The sequence below is a fragment of the Sceloporus undulatus genome, chromosome 9 (assembly GCF_019175285.1).
Source record: "Sceloporus undulatus isolate JIND9_A2432 ecotype Alabama chromosome 9, SceUnd_v1.1, whole genome shotgun sequence".
NCBI lineage: Eukaryota > Metazoa > Chordata > Lepidosauria > Squamata > Phrynosomatidae > Sceloporus > Sceloporus undulatus.
Window position 1 is genome coordinate 29,707,123 of NC_056530.1, and position 23,134 is coordinate 29,730,256.

General features: G+C 43.8%; 1 protein-coding gene across 4 annotated transcripts in view; it reads right to left on the bottom strand.

The window, feature by feature from the left end:
* Positions 1-23,134, bottom strand: part of DNAJC4 (DnaJ heat shock protein family (Hsp40) member C4) — a 33,328-nt gene that overhangs the window by 1,258 nt on the left and 8,936 nt on the right. For 3 of the 4 annotated variants that reach the window (XM_042439499.1, XM_042439500.1, XM_042439501.1), the window contains 5 exons: positions 19,735-19,887; positions 18,199-18,298; positions 7,124-7,326; positions 6,485-6,655; positions 936-1,022 (listed from right to left, as the gene is read on the bottom strand). In XM_042439499.1, coding sequence (XP_042295433.1) covers positions 936-1,022; positions 6,485-6,655; positions 7,124-7,326; positions 18,199-18,298; positions 19,735-19,832 — 659 coding nt within the window. In that variant the 5' untranslated portion in view covers positions 19,833-19,887. Of the gene's footprint in view, positions 1-935; positions 1,023-6,484; positions 6,656-7,123; positions 7,327-17,156; positions 17,294-18,198; positions 18,299-19,734; positions 19,888-23,134 lie in introns of those variants that run through there. The other variant, XM_042439502.1, reaches the window with a different exon arrangement.

Genomic DNA, 23,134 nt, shown 5'->3' on the forward strand with positions numbered 1-23,134 from the left:
AATTGTGGTCTACTTGGACTCCTAGATCCCTTTCACATGTAGTTTCATTCAGCCAGGTGTCCCCCATCCTATATCTATGCATTTTATTTTTCCGCCCTAAGTGCAGTACCTTACATTTCTCCATGTTGAATTTCATTTTGTTAGCTTTGGCCCAGCTTTCTAATCTATTCATGTCATTTTGAATTCTGATCCTGTCCTCTGGAGTATTAGCTATTCCTCCTAATTTGGTGTCATCTGCAAATTTGATAAGTATGCCCCCAATTTTGTCCTCCAAGTCATTGAGTACGTTGGGGGCTGTGTGAATAATCAACGTGAACAGACCTGGGATAAAGCAGGATAAAACTCTGAAACCTTTGAATGTGTTTTGAATACATCCATATCATTGAATCCATCTTATTCAAGTGCTGATAAGTGTGAGCAATGGAACTTGCATAGATGTGGTTCTAATAAAAAATAATGTGAAAAACAAATCAGGAATGTGTGACTTCACATAGTTGCACTAAAAAAATCTGAATGAGCCCCAAGAATCTCCAAAGGACAATACCAACCTCAGCACAATGTTTTATAATATAGATGTACAGTACAATGCTTTACTAACTCTGAGAGCAGGAGAAAGGTGGTATATAAATTGAAGAAATAAAGAAAAATTAAACTATGTAAAGTGAGTGAATTGTGTTCACACTGCAACATGGATGTAGCAAACACTATCTCCGGATGGCCCCTGTCTCTATGGGGCAGGAGACTAGGGGTGTATCTACACTGTAAAAATAATGCAGTTTGATAGCCATATCTGCCAAAGTGCTAGTACTTCACAAAACTACAAATTCCAGGATTCTGTAGGATGGAACTATAGCCTTTAAAGTGGAGTCAAACTGCATTATTTCTACAATGTAGATGCACCCACAGAAGAATTTTTGGATTCTTCAAATTCATACCTGGCTCGCTCCTTGTTCTCATTGTATATCTGGGTTATTGTTCGATCTTTTTCATCCATGAAGCTGTTGTGCACTTCCTCCAGCTTTCTGCAAGAAAAATAAAAGAGCTTTTGAGAGGGGACAGGGACACAAATGGTAAGCAATACAGACTTAAAAGCACAGGACTGGAAATGCATTTACAAGAAACCAGGTACAAAAAGGAACCCACAGTTCAAAAGCTTTAGCTCATCCTCTTCTATCTGTTTCTTCCTGCCTCCCATCATTGCTGAGGAAGACACAATCCAAGGGAGAAAATAATAGCAAAAAGAAAATAAATCCATCTGCTTCCCCAGAAAACTAAGTCCTGCTGTGTCTTTAGTTTCCCTATCCACACAGGGATAGAAATACTATCCATCCACCCTGGCCCTTCTTTTTTAACATGCCCCCAATTTCCTCAGTGCCACTGAATGCAAAACAAAAGTTAAAATTGAGAGCAAGTTGCTTTATGTTGAGGGCCCACCAGTGGGTGAAGCGCTTGGTTTGCATGGAGAAATTCCCTGACATCTCCAGTGAAAAGTTAAAAGATTCAGGGAAACAGCGTGAAAAGAAAGACCTCAGTGAGGTCTTCAGGCTTTTGAGTCCCAGGGAGAACTTTTACCCAAAACCTATATTCAAGGAACCACGTCTGTTTGCACTGAATTTCAAAACATCTAGAGCACCAGGCTGGGAAGTGGTGCTAGGTGGAAAACCTGTATGATCTAATTTAAGGCAGTCTACATTCCTATCTATGTTGTAGCAGAGTCAAGGCTTGCAAGGATGAAGCGCTGAAATGTTTTTATTAACAGGGACAATGTCACTGGCCACACCTTCAAACTTCTTTGGTTGCAATCCTGTCTCAGTATAGCTGCTATCTTTCCCCTACTGACACACAAAAACAGTTGGTGGTAGTTGTAACCCCCCTCTCCTATGTGTCCAAATGTGCCTTTCCTTTTCCCAGCGTACCAAAGATGTGCAATAAAGAGGGATGATAACTATTGATGTCCCTTGTCTGCTACCTCTTCCATTGCCCTTAAAGATGGCATGGGGGTCATCAGATCGGTAGCACACAGGAGAAGGGCAGCTAAATCGGGACACATACCCCTCATGTTCACTTTTCTCTCTTTCCAATTTCTATAACAAATATATATATATATTAAATGTGTTGCCTCTTTTAGCCTCAGTGTGTTTTTCCAGTGGCCTTTGAAGAACTGACGGTGAAGAAGAGAAGGGGATTGAGCCCCTTGAGCAGGCAGGCAGGCTGCAATGCTCATTCCACAAGCCTTGTTAATTGTGTTATTTGTTATTCTTTCTTATCCAGCAAAATAAAAAGAGGGTGGGTGGCTTGACTGCTTAATGAGTATATTCCCCTGCCGCCGTCTGTGGGGAGAGCGTTTCAAAGGATTTGGAAGTTTGCAATCTCTTAAGGGACAAATGTTGTCAAAAGCAATCCCTGTGTGGCCTGTATAGAGTGAGGGGATTGTTGCGTCTCAGCAACCTCCGGTTCTGACAGTATAAGGTGCCTGGACACAATCCTGAGCATGAAGCTCCCTCATCCACCCTGGAAGCAGCCAATGGAAAAGACAAGACTCCTTCATCCGAGGCAGTGTTCATACTGGGGAAACTTCAAACACAGCGAACTACCTCTCCCAGCTATGACAGCTACTTTGCAGAAAGTTTCCTTGTGTGTTACACAATAGGATCATAGAATCATAGAGTTGGAAGAGGCTGCAAGAGCCATCCAGTCCAACCCCCTGCCATGCAGGAAATCCAAATCAAAGCATCCCCGACAGATGGCCATCCAGCCTCTGCTTAAACACCTCCAAGAAAGGAGAGTACACTACACTCCGAGGGAGTTTGTTCCACTGTCAAACAGCCCTTACTGTCAGGAAGTTCCTCCTAATGTTGAGGCTGAATCTCTTTTCCTTGCATCCATTGCTCCAGGTCCTTTTCTCGGGAGCAGCAGAAAACAAGCTTGCTCCCTCCTCAATATGACATCCCTTCAAGTATAAAACAAGGACTTGATACCCCTCCTTCTAGGTCAGAGATGGTCAGTTGCCAGAGCTTGGCAGGGGCAAATTTGACCCTCTGAGGGCAGCAGCAATGGCAGTGATTCTTTGGTGCAGGAACTGTGCCACCAATGGGCCAGACAAAATGTCTCTCTCTCTCTCTCTCTCTCTCTTTCAAAAGGGAAGAAAATCCTCACACATATACATCCAATGGAGCTCCCAGCAATTTTCAAGTTTGCATCATTAACCAGCAGGGTGTAATGGTTTGAGTGTTGGAGTAGGACTCAGGAGAAGAGGAATCCAATCTCTGCCCAGCCATTGAAACCCACTCGGTGACCATGGGCCAGTCATACTCTCTCAGCCTCAGAGGAAGGTAAAGGCAAACTCTAAACAAATCTTACCAAAAAAACCTCTCTGATAGGGTCTCCATAAGTTGGAAATGATCTTAAGACACACAACAAAAACCATCCTTAGCCACTAGGGGAAGTGCAGGTGTGTGATAGAAGTCTCTTACCCACTCAGACCTTTGCCACAAGGCCTGCATGGAGGAGAGGCTTCTCGGTCACTGCTCAGCCAGCCGCTAGGTTCCTGCTCCCAGGGTGACCAGGTGCAGCAAAGGGAGCAGTGACCAAGACTAGTTGAGTTTGCTAAAGAACAGCAGACCTATATCAAGACTGATAGAAAGAGAATCAACTCATTTGAAATGTGGTGCTGGAGTTGTACCAATAACATGGACTGCTAAACACACAGACACAGACACACATGACTGAATTCTCCCTAGAAACCAAGATGACTAATCTGAGGCTGTCATGCTTTGGCTATATCATGAGAAGACATGACTCAAGGCAGTAGGAAAAAAAGAGGAAGACAGTTCTCAAAATGGATAGACTCAGTCAAGGAAGCCACGGCCCCAAGTCTGCAAGGCCTGAGCAGGACTACTAATAACAGGGTGACTTGGAGGTCTCTTATTCGTAGGATCACCATAAGTTGAAGTCGACTTGATGGCAGTTAACAACAATGAAATTTCAGACTTAAATGGGCATGTTTAATTGCATTATACTTGATAAAAGCCTGCTCATGATTAATCTCTCCCTGGTCATGGCCATCTAATTAGGCAACAGATTAGAATTAGAACTGGTTGGCTGGCTGGCAGCCAGTGTTGGCAGGCTGAGTTGCCCACAGGGAAAAAAAACTAGGCCAGGATGAAAAAGAGAAAACCACCCCAGACCTCAAGCCCAGCACCAGCCAGGTCCATCAGCCATACAAGTGTCTCCAGAGTGATGGCAAGTGGCCTGCAGCAAGCCAAGGAAGCTGTCTTATAACTGAGGATGATTTACACTGCACCCAGCCTTCCACTCCCCCCAGCTTCAGCTGCACAAATACCTCCCAGAGAGTGCAGGGCAAGTGTATGGCTTTTATAAAAAGCTGAATCCTGCTTCTGGGAGCTCCATTTGGCTTAAAAGCAAGAGGCACACTCCCTTCAAACCTTGTATTACATTTTCTTTATTGCCACCACTGCTGAAGTTGGGCAATGAATCTGGTGGAAGTACTGATGTTAAGTGAAAATTTTTGGGAGAGTAAGACTAGGTGAAAAAAAGAGTATCTTCAGAATATTCTCCAAATGATTATCCTCTGAGGATCTGACAACACTAGATAGATGTGGCAGGGGAGGCTGGTGGGGCCCAAATATGAGGAGGGGGTGCATGCAGCCGGTGACTTGCAGTTTGCTCATCTCTGAGCTAAAAGACATGGACTCTCTATACAGAACTGCTGCTGATCAGAACAAACAACACTGAGCAAGAGGGACAAACAATCCAACCTGCTCTAAGACCACGCCTGTGTTTTTATACCAGCCTTCAGAAAAGCAGCTCTAAGATAGGAGAGTGTATTTGGAAGTGATTCCCACACAGCTTTGATCCAAATACAGTTTGAGGGAAGCGGAAAGGGATGCAAATCCCCCTTGGGATTCGACAGCAGTATAGTCTGGCTAGTTTGCAGTAAAGAGGATACAAAACCAAATGGGGAGGATTTAGAGGAGGACATCAAAGACAAGAAAGGGTTTGGAATGTGTGACCTCAAAGGGTAAAGGCAGGAGGGCTTAAGCAATTGCAGTTAAGAGAAAAGAAAATGAAGGGGGTGGTGAGAGTAGGCACTTGACAGCAATGCTGCCTAATGAGCAGGAACACCTCTCTGTTACATCCAGAATGATGGCTCCCAGGGTCAAGATGCAGGAGTAACTTGAGAATTTCTGAACCTCTTCAGAAATGACACCTGAGGCTGTCGTTTCAATTTTTATTGTAATGCTCCTAGTGCTCATGTTGGTAAAATGGAGGTGAGGGGAACAAGCAGCAACAATCTATATTATAATAATATAATTATTATTATATTACTATACTGTACTTTAACTCCCAGAATTCTCCAGCCAACATTGATCATGTTGGTTGGGGGCCCTTTTCATGCTCTGCCTAAGACATAGGAGGGAAGACAATCTGCATTGTTTTTCAGTAGAACCTGCAACAAGTGTCAAAACAACCGCTCAGGATAGATGCAGAATTGGAGGATAAGGGTGCCTCTGAGTATTTGTACAGTCCAATAATTTGTTTTCAGTACCAGCCCACAATCATGCACAAACCCACTCCTGTCATTCCCCCAAGCTTTCTTGGTTACAGCAGCCTAATTCAGAAGACAAGGGGAAGAGATTTGTCACTGCTGTCAAAGCATTGGGGCAAGGAAACCTATCATCTACTGCAAACCATCAAAAGATCTACCTGAGATTCCTACCTTTTCCCCACCATAGTAAACTCAATGAGTAAGAAATAATGCTTATACCCATCCATCACCTGCTCTTATTCTTTAATGGATATTTAAAAAGATTTGCAAATGGTCAGATCCCCTTGCTGACTAGTGGTTAACTAGAATTGATCAAGAAGTTGGAGCAGCAGTGAGCAAAAGACAGATCTGTATCTTCTAGTTGATCTTAGGGTGATTCACAGTAGATAAGCAAGCAAAAACAAAATCACTCCTTAGCCTACTCTAATTTATACTACTAAACTGAATAACATTTGAAGTAATCTGGAGTGGATTTTTGTTGTTGTTGTTTTGGGAAAGGCTGTGACTCCAAGAGACCCCAAACCAATTATTCAGTTCAGATATCATTAATGACAAGTGATAAGTTTTGTCCCAGGTGCTAACTGGTGAGTCTTAGAGATATGGTAAAAACAAAATAAATCCCTTGAGGTCTTGAGTGTGGTGGCATCCAGAATTTGTAGCATCTGCTGAACCCCATCTCTGCTTCCAGTCAGCAGCAAAGATCTTTCTGTGAACCCTTTTTGTGTACTTCCCAAACCTCATCACACAACTGCCTTTCAGGTTGTACTTTGTCTCTCTTTTGGATTAACAAAAATTCATGTTGCCCAAAAAGCAAATATATTAAGCCAGCATAATATACTGCCCAGGTTAACCTATCGATCTATATCCTGGCAGCCTTTTTTTGGCCAGTTGGGAGTGCAAAGAAAAGCCCCATACCTGAATCCTATGTAATGAACAGCCAGGCTGCCCAGCATGATGAGCAAACAGTAGCCAAACAGCCGCTGGTTTCTGAGATACCTCTTCTTGGCCTCAGGTCCTGAGGATTCTGCAGGAGGCTCATGGAATTGCTGCCAATACCTCACATTCTCATTGGGCTTTGGTCTGCTTCTGAGAGAAAAAAAGGGCAGGGTCACTGCAAAGCTGGTATGGAGGGCACTCCTGTTTCCCATCTCAACTGGGTCTGCTGCTTATGGAACCTGCCAAAGAATCTAATCCGCCTGCCTCAATAACATGTATGACTGGCCAAGTAATGGGACAGGGTCCTTCACCACAACTGATGGCAGCAGTCTACATGTAGGGAGTGCAGGTGAGGCTGTGGGCCACATACAGCTGTTATTCAAGAAAGTAGAATGGCCAAAGGACTCAGAAGAATGGCTGGGGGCTGAGACTCCTGATCCCAATATTTGTCACCCCCGAGAGCTACCTTACTCTACCTAATGTCTGGGCTGCCCCTGAGAACCACACAGGTGTGAGAAGTCTCATTCCTTTCGCATGTATGGGGCAGAGTGAAATAACTAAGGTGTGAAGGTGTTTTGAGATAGAATATTTGTTCTTCAGGAGAACCTGCAACTGTACCTTGCTCCAAAGTCAGCAAAATCAAAAGGATTTCTCTTGGAGCTACTGCTGTGGCTGCCTGGAGGAGTCCAGCTTGCTTGGGCTGCTCTCACGTTATCATAGTGCCTCCGACTGCTCTCCTTACTCAGCACCCGGTAGGCCTCATTCAGCTTCACAAACTGGCTGTGCAGGTCAGGATTGGCAGGGTCTTTGTCAGGGTGGAGCTGTGGGGAGAAGAGGAGTTAGGAATGGCAACACACTAGTCTATAAGACACAGACAGACAGACAACACAGCTCTCCAACTATGACCACAGGATGTCCATTTAACTATGGATATTTTACCCACAGACTGAAAGGATCTGATGTGGTGGCAGGAGATCTTGGCGTAACAATTCAATCAATATGTTGTCCCAGAGTATGTCAGCTATTAAACAGGCAGAATTCTATTTAGTGTTGTTAAATGTCATCAAAGCAATCATATGAAGATGAGACCTCCAAAATAATCTTGATATTAACACCCCTGTGCAGCTCTGCATTTAAGCGTTAGCATGAAAAAGTTCAACAATAAAGTGGCCAGTATCATAAAATAAAGTTCATCCCATTTTTATCTAGATCAATGACATCAGTTTGGAAGCCAAAAGAGAAGCATGCTTTAAATCTAACTGGTGGCAAATCATTTTGGTAGTTTGTACCCCAAACAGCTGCAGAACATTTGGGGGAAACTAAACAGTTCCATACCCTTGTGTTTATTTTCTACCTAGCTCACTGTAGCAGGAATACACTTGATAAAGTGACTGAGCTCAGCTCCATGCCCCCATCAGCTAGGCATCCTGGCTCCAACAGCCTAGCCACCCTGAAGCTGGCCCTGCAATGCATGACTGTTGACACTCAGAAATCAATTTCTCTATAAATCTCCTCCCCAAGCAAAGCTGGCATTGCTCAGCGGAACAACTGACAAAAAGATGTTCAGAGGCAATAAGGAGTCTGTGTGAATTTGAAACTGCTTGGACATTTCTCCCACAGTGGGAAAAAGAAAATAAAAACCCACCTCACCAAACAACTTTCTAGTTTCAGCTCTTCTGGGCAAGTTAAAAGGTGGCTAGAATGCTGAATGGGTTAAGGGATTCTGACTTGCTATTTCCTTGTTCCTCCCCCCCAAAAAAAGGTATAACTGCTTCATTCAACACTCCTATGCCTGACAAGCCAATAAATCCTCCCTAATAGTTAATTATGTGATTTGACGCAAGAAAACAAGTAGGCCAGAGGGGGAGGTGACAGTTTTAAACCAGTGGGTCAAACATGCATGGAGGACCTTCGTCTCTACTCCTTACAAAATGCAAGGGCAACTAGGAAAGGAAGGAGGGAGGGAGGGATGAAGGGAGAGCTGGGAGTCAGGAATGTGCCAAGCAAGAGCCAGCCAAGAGCCCCTGGAGGAGCCTAGGACAAGGCTCCAGGTTTCCAAAAAGTCTCCCATCTCCCAGCATGAAGGCCTCTTGGCTCCTGTCCCCAGTCAAACAGTCTACAATGCAAGCTGCCCTGGCTAATCCCTCAAGGACCAGTCTGCACAACTAGAGAGAACAGTTGGGCAACCAAAACAGCAGACTGAGTGCCAGACATGAGCTGCTCTGGCATAAAACAGATAATGTACGCTAGAAGATACCCCTGGGACCAGGTACCCTTGTAACATTACTGTCAGGATCAAAGTTAGTTCCAAAATCATTCCTCTCCCATCTCCAAGGTCCAGGAGGCCAGTGCCTAGGATAGGTAAACTGAAATGCAACAGGCAAAAGGAATGTCCAGAATCCACAAAATAGCAATAAATAAATAAATAAAGGTTAATAATAATAATAATTATGGAGCCAACCAAAGTGGCCCAATAAAGGTATCACTGTTTTCTGGATTTTGAATGTTATTGTATTTTATGGCTACCCCTGGATAAGCAAAAGGAATGACACTTAACTGCCCAAATTCAGGGACTGATGCTGCTTTTATCAATTCCCCTGAATCCACAAAGTCTTCACCAGTCTTGGTTCTAGCTGAGGCTACAGAAGTATCCTGAAAGCTGATCTGAAAATGTTCACATACAAGCTCAGCTCTCAGAAGAGGTCAAGCCATCTGCATTGCAAGTATTCAGCTGGAGAGTTCACAAAAAAGTTTGCAGGCATGGAAAGCCCACACCAATGCCACATCCCCTTCCTCTGGACCAACTTTAAAAACAAAGACATCCGGGACCAGAAGAAATCATACTGAGGCTGGGAAGAAGTAATAACTATAGCTCCACTGGTACTCTAGCAACAGCATGTTGCCATACTGTAAAAAGGACTAGGACAGATATTTCTTCTACTATGGAAAATATAGCTTGCAGCCCCATTCCCATATCCAGCATGGAAATGTGTTGTACTATGGTCTCTTATATGCTGGCTTTACATTTATGTCTCTCTCCATGCCAAGGTAACATGGTTCTTGAGGTGGAAAGGCAGTGGTCAACAAGCAAAGTTTAAAGGCAAGCAGTGTCCTACACATCTCTAATCTGTTTGAAAATGAACACAGTGTCATGATATTCTTAGTTCCAGCTGTGGAGAGCAAAGTTCTATCTGGTCAATTCTTAGTACTGAGGTCCAAGCAGACCTGAGACCAAAGCAAGGATGCTTCAGTGTTGAAGCTGTGGCAGACTGCACCGGCGCAACAGTTAGGATCAGGTGAAGAAGTTGGAACTGAAGATAGATGAGAACTAGAAGTACAGCAGTCCAAAAGAGAAACATATTAGGAGCAAAGACAGAGTGTTCATGCTAACCCAGGAAGACCTTCTAGTTCCTGATCATGAACTGGACTAGAGGATGCATCAACCATCTCCAACTCTCCACCAGAGCTCTTCTTCTCAGCAGGGTCTGGATGTAACATGTTAAATATTAATGCTGTTGTTGTGAGCAATAAGGGTTAGCAACATTACATTTTAGTAGTACCAGAAGGATTTTTGCATGTGCCCTGAACAATGTTATCATCACATTATCATTGCTCCTAGCTTTCAGTCATATAACGTAAACAAGGTTGATGGTTCAGCAGTATTTTTTAATCTTGAAAAGAAGTGTTCCACTTCTCTCAGGACTGCATGAGACCCTGTCTGTTTCTTCCTCAATAATGACATAGTCCAGAAAGTGTGGGAGGCCACCAACCATGTTTCCTGGAGCGCCTAAAGCATCCCTTTGCTCTATTAATGGTACACTTTAACTATTTGGGAAACTATGGGTGGCTGCCTTCCTGGACTGTGTTCAAGAGACTGGAGAAGGAAGAGAAAGTGTCCAACACTGCTCTTATTAACTCAAAGAAAGCAATGATAAAGTAATGAGCTACTCCTGAAACCAGGCAACAAGAAGCCTGTCAAGGACAACACCATCACTTTTGAACCAGAATGTCTCAAACCTGCCTTCTGAGTAGCCCTTTGGTTCTGCAGTAATTGTGCTGCTAGGCCAGCACTCCCCCTCTGATTCCTTATCTCCCATTGGATCCAGCTTCAGTTTCAATTGTGAAGTGTGTGTGTATATAAGAGAGGAGTCTGGATGCACAGTGTGATGTAGGAGTTCCTTAGGGACCTCAAGGAAGGCGTCTGAAGGACCAGGAGAGTCAGATTTTGACAGCTTTGTCAGGTGCACAAGGGCTTTCGGTGAAGTCTGTCAGGTGCACTGCAGCTTTCTGCAAGGTCTCAGGCTAAAAACAAGATTATGCTCCCCCCACAGTGCTAGGTCAGAGTGGCGCCTGACAGGTCCTTGCCTTAAATGTGAGAGATCCTGACAGTTATGTTACTCAACCCAAGATATGAAGGTCACGCTAGTAATCCCTAAAAAGAAAAAAGAAAAGAAAAGAAAAGAAAGAGAGAGAGAGAGAGAGAGAGAGTGAAAAATAAAAAGTAGGATATCATTTCACCAAAAGCCAGGCTGTGATTTGAAATCTCGCGAGGTTCACTCTCCTTTTATCTCAGTGAACTCAAGGAGGAGGCTAAAAACATTTCTGTCCAAGATGGAACATTCTGCATAAAGGTCTGATGCTCTTCTGGTTTGGCAGTGAGGTTTTTCCCCCCTAGTTATTGCTATGAGGAAAATCTTCTCAAATGTTTGCTAATTGCACATTGATGGATATTTTTAAACACTTGTTTTTAAATAGCTTCCTAGTGTCAGAAGAGAAGCGAATAATTTTAATAAACAAATATATAATTGGTAAGCCTTGCTAGAAAATGGAATACCTATGGCAGTGGTGTGGAATTCCTGGACAGCTGGAAAGTATTCCTGCTATACTGATAAGGAAAAACTTTCAAAAGACCCAGAGGCAGGAGTGCAGGCTTTAATAAATCCTGATTTGATAACAACAACCCCCCCCCTTACTGTATAAACAAGCCACAATCCAGATGGCATTTTCCCCTGTGCATTAGGAAATACTTTGGGACACAAAGACGATGTTCATGTTCTCCTGTACAAAGGGGCCCAGGCCAAGGTTCAGTTATGGGCTGTTGTAGGCAATGTGCCCCCTCCCAACCAAACCCCAATGGATTGCTCACTTTTGTTTTATATCTACCTGGCACATAGGAAGTTCCTTGTCGGTGATGGGTACAAACGTAATCTCTATTTACCTTGCAAGCTGTGCATTTCAGGAAATGGTGCAGAGCAAACACTGACAATTTGGCCAATGCTAGGATTGGGGGGGGGGGGGGGAAGAGAAGTTATGTAACTGGTTTTAATTCCTTCAGAGAAAGGTTATTGTTTCCCATTAGATGTATCTTCTCAGCATGTGAAGAGCTGGAGCAAGAATGGCATGGTGCAAACCCAATGGACAATGCTGGAGGCCACATTTACAGACCTATGCCTTCTACTCCAGCCCTCACTCAGCACCCTCTGAATACCAATGCTGATAAAAATAAAATGCTTCAAGTAGACAGAGCGCTAGAGCCAGCGTGGCATAGTCATTTTGAGTGTTAGACTAAGACCCTGGAGACCAGGGTTTGATTTCGTCTGAGCCATGAATCCCGGGAGATCCAGAGCAAGTCACTCTTTCAGCCTCAGGGGTAGGGAAGAGCAAACCTCCTCTGAACAAATATTTCCAAAAAAACCCATGACAGGTTGGCCTTAAGGTCACCATAAGTCAGAAACAACTTGACGGGGAACAACACACACAACACAGACAGAGGACAAAGAGAAAAGTGAGGTTGAGTAGGCATAAGAAAGATTTTGTAAAGAGGAGCTTCTTTTTCAGAGAGGTATTAACCAACCTCTAATCTGTGGTCTATGACTTGGAAAGTTACTTTAAAACAGTAACTAGCTACGGTTACAAGCCTTGCATAGCTACCATTAAGCTGCAGTTTTAAAAAAATAACAATTTACCATTTCTCAAAAGTAACTGGAATACTTATTTTAAAATAAAGATGGCCAAACCGTTGCTGATAAGAATATTTGAAAGGATGTCATATTGAGGAGGGAGCAAGCTTGTTTTCTGCTGCTCCAGAGAACAGGACCCGGAACAATGGATGCAAGCTCCAGGAAAAGAGATTCCACCTCAACATTAGGAGGAACTTCCTGACAGTAAGGGCTGTTCGACTGTGGAACAAACTCCCTCGGAGTGTAATGGAGTCTCCTTCCTTGGAGGTCTTTAAGCAGAGGCTAGACGGCCATCTGCTGGGGATGCTTTGATTTGGATTTCCTGCATGGCAGGGGGTTGGACTGGATGGCCCTTGCGGTCTCTTCCAACTCTGATTCTATGATTCTCTATGATTCTAGCTCAGGCAGAGAGGCTTCATCCTAAATAACAGTTGTAGTACAGTAAGCAGTAAGAAGCCACTATCCTGATCCAAACCTCTGAAGGCTTGAACCCCTAACTAACTGTACTACAGCATACCTCATTTCAAAATTTGCTTCAGAAACAAGTTAGGAATTTGGTGTGAGGATATGAAGACATTTGTATTACAAAGATTTTTAAGGATAGAAGGAGAGATATTAGCAGACTGTTTTTCCAAGCCTTCCAAATTTGTCCCTTGTATGGAGCCAGCTCTGGAGCTTTTGCAACAGGGCCTGGAACTTTCCCAATTGTACAATATTTAGACTGTCTTGATCATTCTCCAGTACCCTCTCCCCTGCTGGAGTAATATACCCTTCCAGAAAACACTTTAGGGATGGGTCACTGCATGAGTGTGGAACAGAGAATTACTGTATATACTCATGTATGCGTCTAGAAATTTTAGTCAAAAATCGACCCCAAAAACCTGGGTTGACTTATCCACGGGTCAATGTAAGTACTGTACTTTAACTTTTATTTTAAAAAGGAACCATCCGCTGGTGAAAGGTGAGAGCTTAATCCCTCCTCAGAGCACCTAAGAGAAGCACCAATCCCTTTTACTCTCTTATACATCCAGCCTTTAGGGTAAGCACAAAAACTGCACTCTTGGTATACGCGCCCTCGCCGTACATGGTTTTAAGCTTACATGGACAGCACGGGACAAAATGGTGCAAGAGCTGGAGAACGCCACCATTCAACTCAATAGGACTCCAGAATATATGAGAAATTTGCCTTACGCGGGAGGGTCCAGAACAGATCCCCGACATATGGCAAGGGCAGACTGTACTGCTTACTGGAACTGTGTAAGTTTATTGGCATTGTTTTTCTTTGCTTCATCCTTTACGTCCTTTGTTACATGCCACCAAGTTTTACCCTTGACTTATCCACGGGTCATATCCAAATCCCTAATTTTGGCCCCAAAACCTGCTCTCGGTTTAGTTGAGTATATATGGGAGGAGTGGAAATGGGAGGGAAAAGAGCTGGCCGAGGCAGAAGCATGTGCCCCAATGTATAACTTCATGTTAAAAATCTACTGGGGATGAGGTAAGCCAGAAAATGGTGAGGTAAAAAAGGGAGAAGGGGGAGAAAGAGCCCTGGCTAATGATTGATGCTGCCGGGAAACATCATTGTTTTCATTTCAGCCCAGTTTATTTCGCACCAGTGTTGGAGCAACTCAGAGAAGAGTGGCTTCCCAGCCAGCCAGCCAACCCAAAAGATAAAGTTTTCAAATGCTGATTTTTCCCGGGCAGCCCTCCAACACAATTGAGGCTGGAGATGGGTGAAGGAGGGAGCCGGACAGAGGCAGGCAACCCTTTCCTCATAAGCTGTGGCCATGTTTGAGGGCTGTGGGATGTGCTGGAATGAGGGCAGGGGTTTCCTAGAAGGGTTTCTTGGAAAGGGAGCAAGCGTTTGAAAATTCAAGTCTTTTGCATTGTCAGCCTGCACAAACAAGGTTCGGGACTTCTAAAAACAGATGTTGTACACACACATTGTGGGTCTAAAATCAGAAACAAATTAAATTTAAATTCCCTGTGCACGCCACAACACTCATGGGTTGAGGAGACTTTTTGGTGTGTCTCTGCAAGATGCACAGCCCAGATCTGTCCCTCTTGAGGGCAGGTCATCTGCTGTGTAGAATGAATATCCATGCTTCCTTGGAGATAGACAACAAACCTGCCCTCCTTCATATGAGGATTCACACCACATTTCTACACACTCACAGGCAGGATAGATTCCACTATTAGGAAAAATAAGGCACTCCCTAAATCAATTTGGTTCTCTTGAGGAATACGACCAAATTGCCATTGGCCAAGAAAGGTTCAGCCACGATGTGAATGCCCAGCTCAGTAAATATACTGTCTTCATTTCTGAGACATCACAATGTGCTCGCTCTCCCTCTCCATCCCAGCTGGGTTTCTACATTGTACAAGAGCTTGGAAAAGTTAACTTTTTAAATTACAGCTCAACTCCAAGGATTTTGTCAGTTAAAAACTAGCTTTTCTAAGCTGTCCAACACAGGCTCCCACCCTCTGGTGGCTAATGAAGGCTTACTTCTTCCAGAAGCTATGAACATCCTCTTGATGGGAATGTCAAGCCATGCCTGGATGGGCTACTTGGAAACAATCCTTCAAATACTGTGGCCTTGAAGCCACTTTGCTGAGGGTAAGGAGAGAAGGGTGGACTCAGGTCAGGGAAGCTGCTCTGCTCCTTCCAGATGTGGAAGGACAGAAACATCTGCGTGCAGATGGAGGGAACATCAGTTGGCATTGCACTGTTGTTGGATGCAACACAGTTTTTGCAGCGGCTAAACAAAAAGCCAAAACAGATTGGCTGCTTCTTCAGCCCTCTCCAGGCTGGTGGCCTCTCAAAATTTTGGCCTACACTTCCCATCATTTCAAATCTTTGGCCATGTTGCCTGGTGCTGATAGCAGATGTAGATCAAGATTGCCCATGTTGGGGAAAAGTGTGGGAAAAGTATGGCACTGTATAGTTGGCTACTACGTACCCTCCTCCCGAAAGAATTAGACACAGAGCAAGACCATATTCAGGACTCTACAATTTTAACATTCTTTGTGCAAATTGTTAATTGCTAATCAATTTACAAATAAAAGATTTTATATTATATTATTTTATTTTTTACAAATTTCCAAGCATTTTTATTTTGAAGGCAGTGGAGGGAAATTTGGCCCCAAGTGGGGAATTACAGAGAATTATGATGGGCACAGACACTATTTTTCAATCATATTTTCACTTCTCCAGAAACTAAACCAAACATCAGCAAACCAATATTTATTTGTTTGTTTATTTTGCAGTCACAAGACAATTTTCTTTTTAAATGAAGGCCAAAATGTTTAGAATTCTATATCAGTAACTGAGCTTTGAGTTGCACAGTATGTGACCATAGGCGCTCACATCATGGCTGAAAAACCAGCTCCCTTGTGGAAGTATTTGTGGTACAGAGAGGGAAGGAGCAATACCTTAATGGCCTCAATTCTGAGCCTTGCTACATAGGACTTTATCACACCTGAGGAATTTCTCTTAATTTCAAATGAAAAGAAAGTGGAGCCAGAACGCATTTATGTGAATTCGCTAGTTCAGCGAATTTACATGAATGCGAACTGTATTCGAACTGGCTTCCCATTGCCTGAAAATAGCTTCCCATTGCCCGAAATTGCATGTGGTAGTCTATCACGCAATAACATGAAACCCCATGATTGAGTTCAGATTGCCATTGGATTATACTTCCTATTTCCCTTGTCTGATAAACTCCACTGTATTCTCCCTCCAAAACATAGTGGTCTGACCTTCTGTCTTGGATGGAAATACTCTCATGCATACTCATGCAAACACATCACTTTTCCTTAGGAAAAGCCATCCAGAATTGTTTTCAGCCCAACACTGCTCTCTTCAGGACAGAAGGGGAAGAGAAAATAACCAAGGACACACTCACATTCTCCAGGATGCCAAAAAGCGTTTAGCTAGGTTTCGATGGGTCACTTTTTACAACACCCCAAGAGCTTGGCTGCACTCCTCATGCTTCCTGCCATTATTCTATCAACCACGCTCACTTCTATTTGAGCAAGGTTCTGTTTGACTAAGACCATGGACACATTCCAGGGGGAGATTCAGCTGCCTTAACCAAGACAGAAAGAAGCAAACTGGAACTTGCATAAAAGCCCAGGGTGGGGTGAAGACTTGGACAGGAGAACTTCTACTGGATCAAGCCCTTATCTACACTAGAGTTTCTATTACAGGAGAGGATTTCAGGCTGGTGTCTCAAGCTGTTAATGTCACAACCAGAATCCTTCTGGTTCTTTGGGAATGCAATATCAATCCTCCCTCAACATGGCAATGTTAGCTGGGGATGATGAGATTTGTAATCCGCCTAATCTAGAGCAGGTTGTGGCTAATCTGCAGCCCTCTAGAGGTTACTGGACTGCAACCCTCTCACCTTTGCCTATGCTAGCTAGGGCCAATGAGAGCTGAAGCCCAACATCTGAAGAACCACAGGTTGCCAACTGCTAATTTGCAAGAACGCAAATAAGGAAAGCTGGTTAGGAAGTTTGCATAGCTTGTAGAAATCCACTCTGTGAGTTTTCCAAGCCGTCACCCACCTTGTTGTTTGGACTGAGTCAAAAGTGTCCCAAAGAGACCAAACTGAAGGTTTATTTTAAAATAAAGTTATTTCATAGCTCAGGTTACGCTAGTTGGTCAAAATGACTGTGGTCCCATTTACCATATGGGTCTCACAAAGAACAGGAGCATGGGGGAGAGACATCAATCTCGTTTCCCATTTGCAACAATTCTGCTCCAAACTGCATCATTCCTACTATTCCCCACTGCTGCTGCATGGCTCAAAACCTGGACTGCAACCTGCAATGGTGAGAGGAGAAAGGGCATGATTTGGAGTAGAGAAAATTTTGGATACAAGTCAGGTGGGTGGCTCCTCTACAAGAGGGCCTAATTTGTGGAGCTGCCCAAACTGGGGAATTGTCTCTGCATGCACACTTATCTAATATAAGTTCTATGATCCTGCAGGTGCCAAGTCTGTCCTGCCATATAAGATCTCTTAATAGCCTGTTATCTGAAACTTTCACATAGTTCATCTTTTCAGCTAATATTCTTGATTTATATAAAAATTAAATTGGTGACCAGATTACTATCTGAAACACGGAGACTGGAATAAAATACTTTTCTTCCACAGGCTGCCTATTTGGACCTAGTGTAATGTGATGGTTTTAAACTGGACACAATCTGCTTTGAGTTCTGGTTTTGGAGAGCAACAGCAACAACAGGGTTATGACAGGTTAAATCAGGGACTGTGTGATCCCAAAGTACCCTAAATGCCTTGTAAGATCAGCATCTGAGACTATGTTCACAGGCCTGTTCTTATGTAAGATTAGTCGGGTTAGTATCCATGTAGCAGCTCTGAGACTGCACCAACCCTTCCTGAGATCTGGCAACTTCTCTGTCAGCATTTGAATGTTTGCTAAAAACACTTTGAGCACAGGTTTAATCCTCAAATGTTTATTCTTTGTAGGACATGCTTTTTAAAAGCTTTTTTTTTAATTTGACCCTATGAGCAACTGCCTATGAATGTGTGCCTCTAACACATAGCCAAGCTTTGTGGTCCATTAAAACATAGTTGTAAGCAAAAGCCCCAGAGATTCTCTTGCACTGCTCCCTTTTTCAGTTTGAGGGCCTGCCATTTTGTCCAGTAAATATTCTTATAATATACTGACCAAAGGGCAACCTGTCTCACAAAAGCTGTAACATACCTTCTTTGACTTGCTGAAGAAGGCTTCCTTGATTTCCTCCAAGGTAGCATCCTGCTTGATCCCCAGTAAATCATAATAGCTGCTGTTTCTGGCTGGCAGCCTATAAGGACAAGGACGTACCTGTGGTTAGTTCTAGAATCATAAAGCTGGAGAGATATCTCAGCAGTCTTGATTTCTTGGCTAATGCAAGAAATCCAGAGACAGCATTTTCAAACAGATGGTTGTCTAGCTTCTGCTGGAAGGCCTCCAATAATGAAGAGCATGCCAGGTAACTGGTTCCATTGCTAAGGGCTTCTCTAGTGTATAAGCAGTTTCTCCAAATGCCCATCAAATCTTCTATACTGTAAGACTATTTGGCCTAATCCTGCTCTCTAGAGCTACAGAAAATAAAGCTTTGCCCTCCCAATGCAATACAGCAAACCTTTTTTGGTTCTTGGTTTACAAGCACTGGCTTGTTTTGGAGCAACAAGGCAAGAGTCACAATCCGAACCACATAATGGTAAACCACACTTTCCTGGTTTATTTACTTTATTTATTTGTACTAGTAAGGAGAAAAAAAATAGGGAGTAAAAAGGCTGTGTGCACTAGCATTCAGCACATTCATGACAAGCCAGGATTCTGACTCACTACTGCATGCAAACAAGGTCAGTTTGTACACTAAATACACTAGTACACTAAATACATGCCACAATTAATAAGTGTAACAAAAATCTGCACACGTACATGGTTTTAAACAGTTTTAACTTGTTACATTGTCTAATTTGCTTTCAGTCAGTGCTTTACCATTATCATTTATTGTTTTATATTTCAAATCGTTTAAAACTGTTTGAACTGATTTATATTCTTGAATACAGGGTGGAATATAAATATTTTAATAAATAAATAATAAAACAAACTTTCCAGACACCAAGCTGGTGTTGAAAACAAGAATGTTGGAATTAGTGGCTCTTTGGTTGGAAGGTGACAATATCTATATCGACACGCTGGCAAAACAGAAAACAATACACTGAAGGATGCCCCAAGAAGCAAATGACACTGCGAATAGCTTTTATGTGGCCTTCCATCCCGGAAAATAGGATGGGAAAATCTCCTGCAGCAAAAGCTGACAAAGTTGGGAGTCCCGGTATCTATGTCCAGTGTCTAGTGACTCAGCACAATGGGAACTAGTTGATGGAACCTAAATCCCAATCTATAGCAGCCTTTTTGTACTACTACCAAAAGGTATGGCAGATATCATGCACATACCCTTATTTCAGAATAAACTATCCCAAAAGATGGTAGGCCCCAATCTTCATTCTTTTTAAAAGAGATATTGGAAGCCCTTCTGCCAAGGATGCTTTAGTCTACAACCTCTGCACTGGCTATGGATGTGATGGGATATGTTTCAACTCTATAAATCTAAGATACTATATACCACCTTCCTTTTCCTTTCTTGAAACCCTACAAGTCCTGGGTAGACTTAAGTCTCAGCCAAGGCCCTGTAGTTCCTGGTAAGAGTCCATGAGATTGTGAATGAGTCATAAGGAGAGCACTCACCAATTGCAGAGTGTTGTTGAAAATGCCCGGTGTCTGTGTCTGGCGCTTCGGCATTGCTGGCAGTAACGGCAGATAAAATAAGAAACAGCTAAGGTCATATCTGGACACTTCCTCAGGAGCACCAGTCTCTTGTCCTGGGAAGACACAGGTTCCCTGAAAGAGGAAAAAGTTCAAACAGTTGGAATTTACAATTTCCCAGATGGCTGCCTCTGAAAAGGACTTGGGGAACTACAAAGCATTTGGGGCTGAAGAGTGGGGTATAAATACCATAGATAGATAGATAGATAGATAGATAGATAGATAGATAATATCAGCAATTCTCACAACACCTCTGTCAGGGAGGCTAGTATTATTAATATTTCCATATTGACTGTGAGGATGATGAGACTGAAAAATAAAAGTGGTATGTCTACCTACAAAGCTATTAGACCAGGACTCTGGGAGACCAGAGTTCAAATTCCTGTTTTGCAAGTCACACTCTCTCAGCCTTAAGAGGAAGGCAATGGCAAACTTTCTCTGAAACAAATCTTGCCAAGCCCTATGGTAAGGTTGCCATAAGTTAGGGTCAACTTGAAGGTACAGAACTATAACAAATATTTAATTAGAACAATGTTAAACTGAATCCTATATACTCCTCTTTCTTTACCCAAAAGTGCTTGTGGGAATGAATGTGAAAGAGACTCATTTCTGCACATCAGGAGAAGGGGAGAGAAAGGGAATCCTGGATTCAAATTCCCACACAGCCATGAAACTTCAGTGAGCAGGGCTTTCTGGCCTAGTCATCATTTTGTAACCTAACCCTACTTTCAAGTATAATAATAATAAATTTTATTTTTACCCCGCCTTTCCAAAAAATGATCAAGGTGGCTTACAAGGGTTAAAAGCAATTACAATACGAAATAAAACAATTACAATATAAAAGTTAAAACATTACTACATAAAATGGGAACAGGAATCAGGAAAAATACACATGTCAAGGGTAAGAACAATCAAATCACAATGGTCTGGGGTCAGAAGAAGGAAAACGAGGGGCAGAGGAAAAACAATTAACTAAAGTAGGAAGGCCAACAGAAATAAGTATGTTTTTAAATTCTTTTTAAAAGAATCTAATGAGGCGGCGGAGCAGAGCTCTACGGGGAGCTTATTCCAAGAGAATGGGGCAACGATGGCAAAAGCCCTCTGTGAGTTCCTCACAAGATGTGATCTAGGAACCTCCAACAAGTTAGTCCCGGATGTTCTAAGTGTGCGAGGTGGATTATATGGGGAGAGGCGGTCCTCCAAGTACCCTGGGCCCAAGCCATTTAGGGCTTTATAGGTCAAAACCAACACCTTGTATTGAGCTCGGAAGCGAATAGGCAGCCAATGTAGGTCTTTTAAAATAGGTGTTATATGGTCCGACCTGGAAGTACCAGCGATCAATCTAGCTGCCATGTTCTGTACCATTTGCAGCTTCCGGGTTTGGTACAAGGGTTGCCCCATGTAGAGCGCATTGCAGAAATCCAATCGAGAGGTTACCAAAGCATGTACAACAGTTTCAAGGTCCCTACAGTCCAGGTAGGGACGCAGCTGGCGTATCAGCCGAAGCTGATAACAAGCACTCCTGACCATTGCATCCACCTGAGAAGTCAGCTGGAGCGACGAATCAAGGAGCACTCCCAAGCTGCGCACCGAGTCCTTCAAGGGGAGCGTGACCCCGTTCAGGACCAGATGACAGATCTCACCACCTGGAACCGGGGAACCTATCACCAGTACTTCCGTTTTCCCTGGATTCACACTGAGTTTGTTCTCCCTCATCCAGCCCATTACCGACGGCAAGCAGGCATCTAGAGGAGAGATGCCATCCTTAGTTACTGCCTCAGTCAGAGACACAGAGAAGACTATCTGGGTGTCATCAGCGTACTGATAACACCGCGCCCCATGTCTCCGGATGATCTCTCCCAGCGGTTTCATGTAAATGTTGAATAGCATAGGGGACAAAATCGCTCCCTGAGGGACACCAGATGTGAGGGCCCTCGTATCGGAGCGACAGTCCCCCAGCTCCACCATCTGGAATCTGCCCGAGAGGTAGGAACAGAACCACTGCAGAGCAGTGCCCCCGATACCCAACTCTCCCAGGCGTTCCAGAAGGATACCATGGTCGATGGTATCGAAAGCCGCTGAGATGTCCAAAAGCACTAACAGGGACACGCTTCCCCTGTCCATGCCCAGACGGAGATCATCAACTAAGGCAACCATGGCAGTCTCAACTCCACAGCCCGCCCGGAAGCCGGTTTGAAATGGGTCCAGAAAATCGGTGTCATCCAAGATCGATTGAAGCTGGAAGGCGACTGCTCTCTCGATCACCTTCCCCAAAAAAGGCAGCAGCGAGATGGGCCGATAATTATTATGGAGCAGGGGGTCTAAGGAGGGCTTCTTTAGCAGGGGTTTAACCACTGCTAATTTTAATTTAGATGGAAACTGACCCTCACTTAGAGATGTATTAATTATGTGATGCAACATAGTTAGCACCGCATCTCCCCCCTGAGCTGTCAGCCATGAGGGACAGGGATCAAGGGAGCAAGTCGTCTTCCTAACACTTTGAAGAATCTTGTCCACTTCCTCGGTACTAACAAACTCAAAGTGATCCAATATAACAGGGGCCACAGACGCTTCGGACACCTCTCCTACAGGATCTGCATGAATGCTGGCGTCGAGATCAGCCCTTATCCGAGAGATTTTATTCGCAAAGAAGTTGTTAAAATCGTCACAGCAGGCTTTAGATGGTTCCAAGATAGGGCTCAGGGAGGGAGGGAGCTGAGTTAGCTCCCTCACAACCCTGAACAGCTCTGCCGGACGCGACTCTGCGGACGCAATATGTGCAGCATAGAACGAATTCTTCGCTGCACCTATTGCCACTCCATAGGCTTTTAAATGAGAGTGAAGGAGTGTCCTGTCAGATAAGCGCTGATGTCTTCACCAGTTACGCTCTAGTCGTTGCACAGCCTGCTTCCTTTCCCTGAGATCTTCCGTATACCAGGGTTGTTTATTGGAAGCAGGCCGGAAAGGACGCTTGGGAGCGATACTGTGTATAGCCCTAGAAAGATTAGTATCCCAGATGTTAGTTAGGGCATCAACAGAGTTGCCGTCAGTGCCAGTCGTATACCCCTCTAGGGCTTCTTGGAACCTTATGGGTTCCATCAGCCTTCGAGGGTGGACCATCCTAATAGGTCCGCCACCCCCAGGGGGGTTAAAGGTAGAAGCCTTGATTCAAGCCTCGACCAAGAAATGATCCGTCCATGACAAGGGAGAGACATTAGAAATCTCTACCCACGGAGCCTCCCTGTCCGTACTGAAGATCACATCGAGAGTATTACCAAAACAATGCGTTGGCCCCGAGACCAATTGGGACAGGCCCATGGCT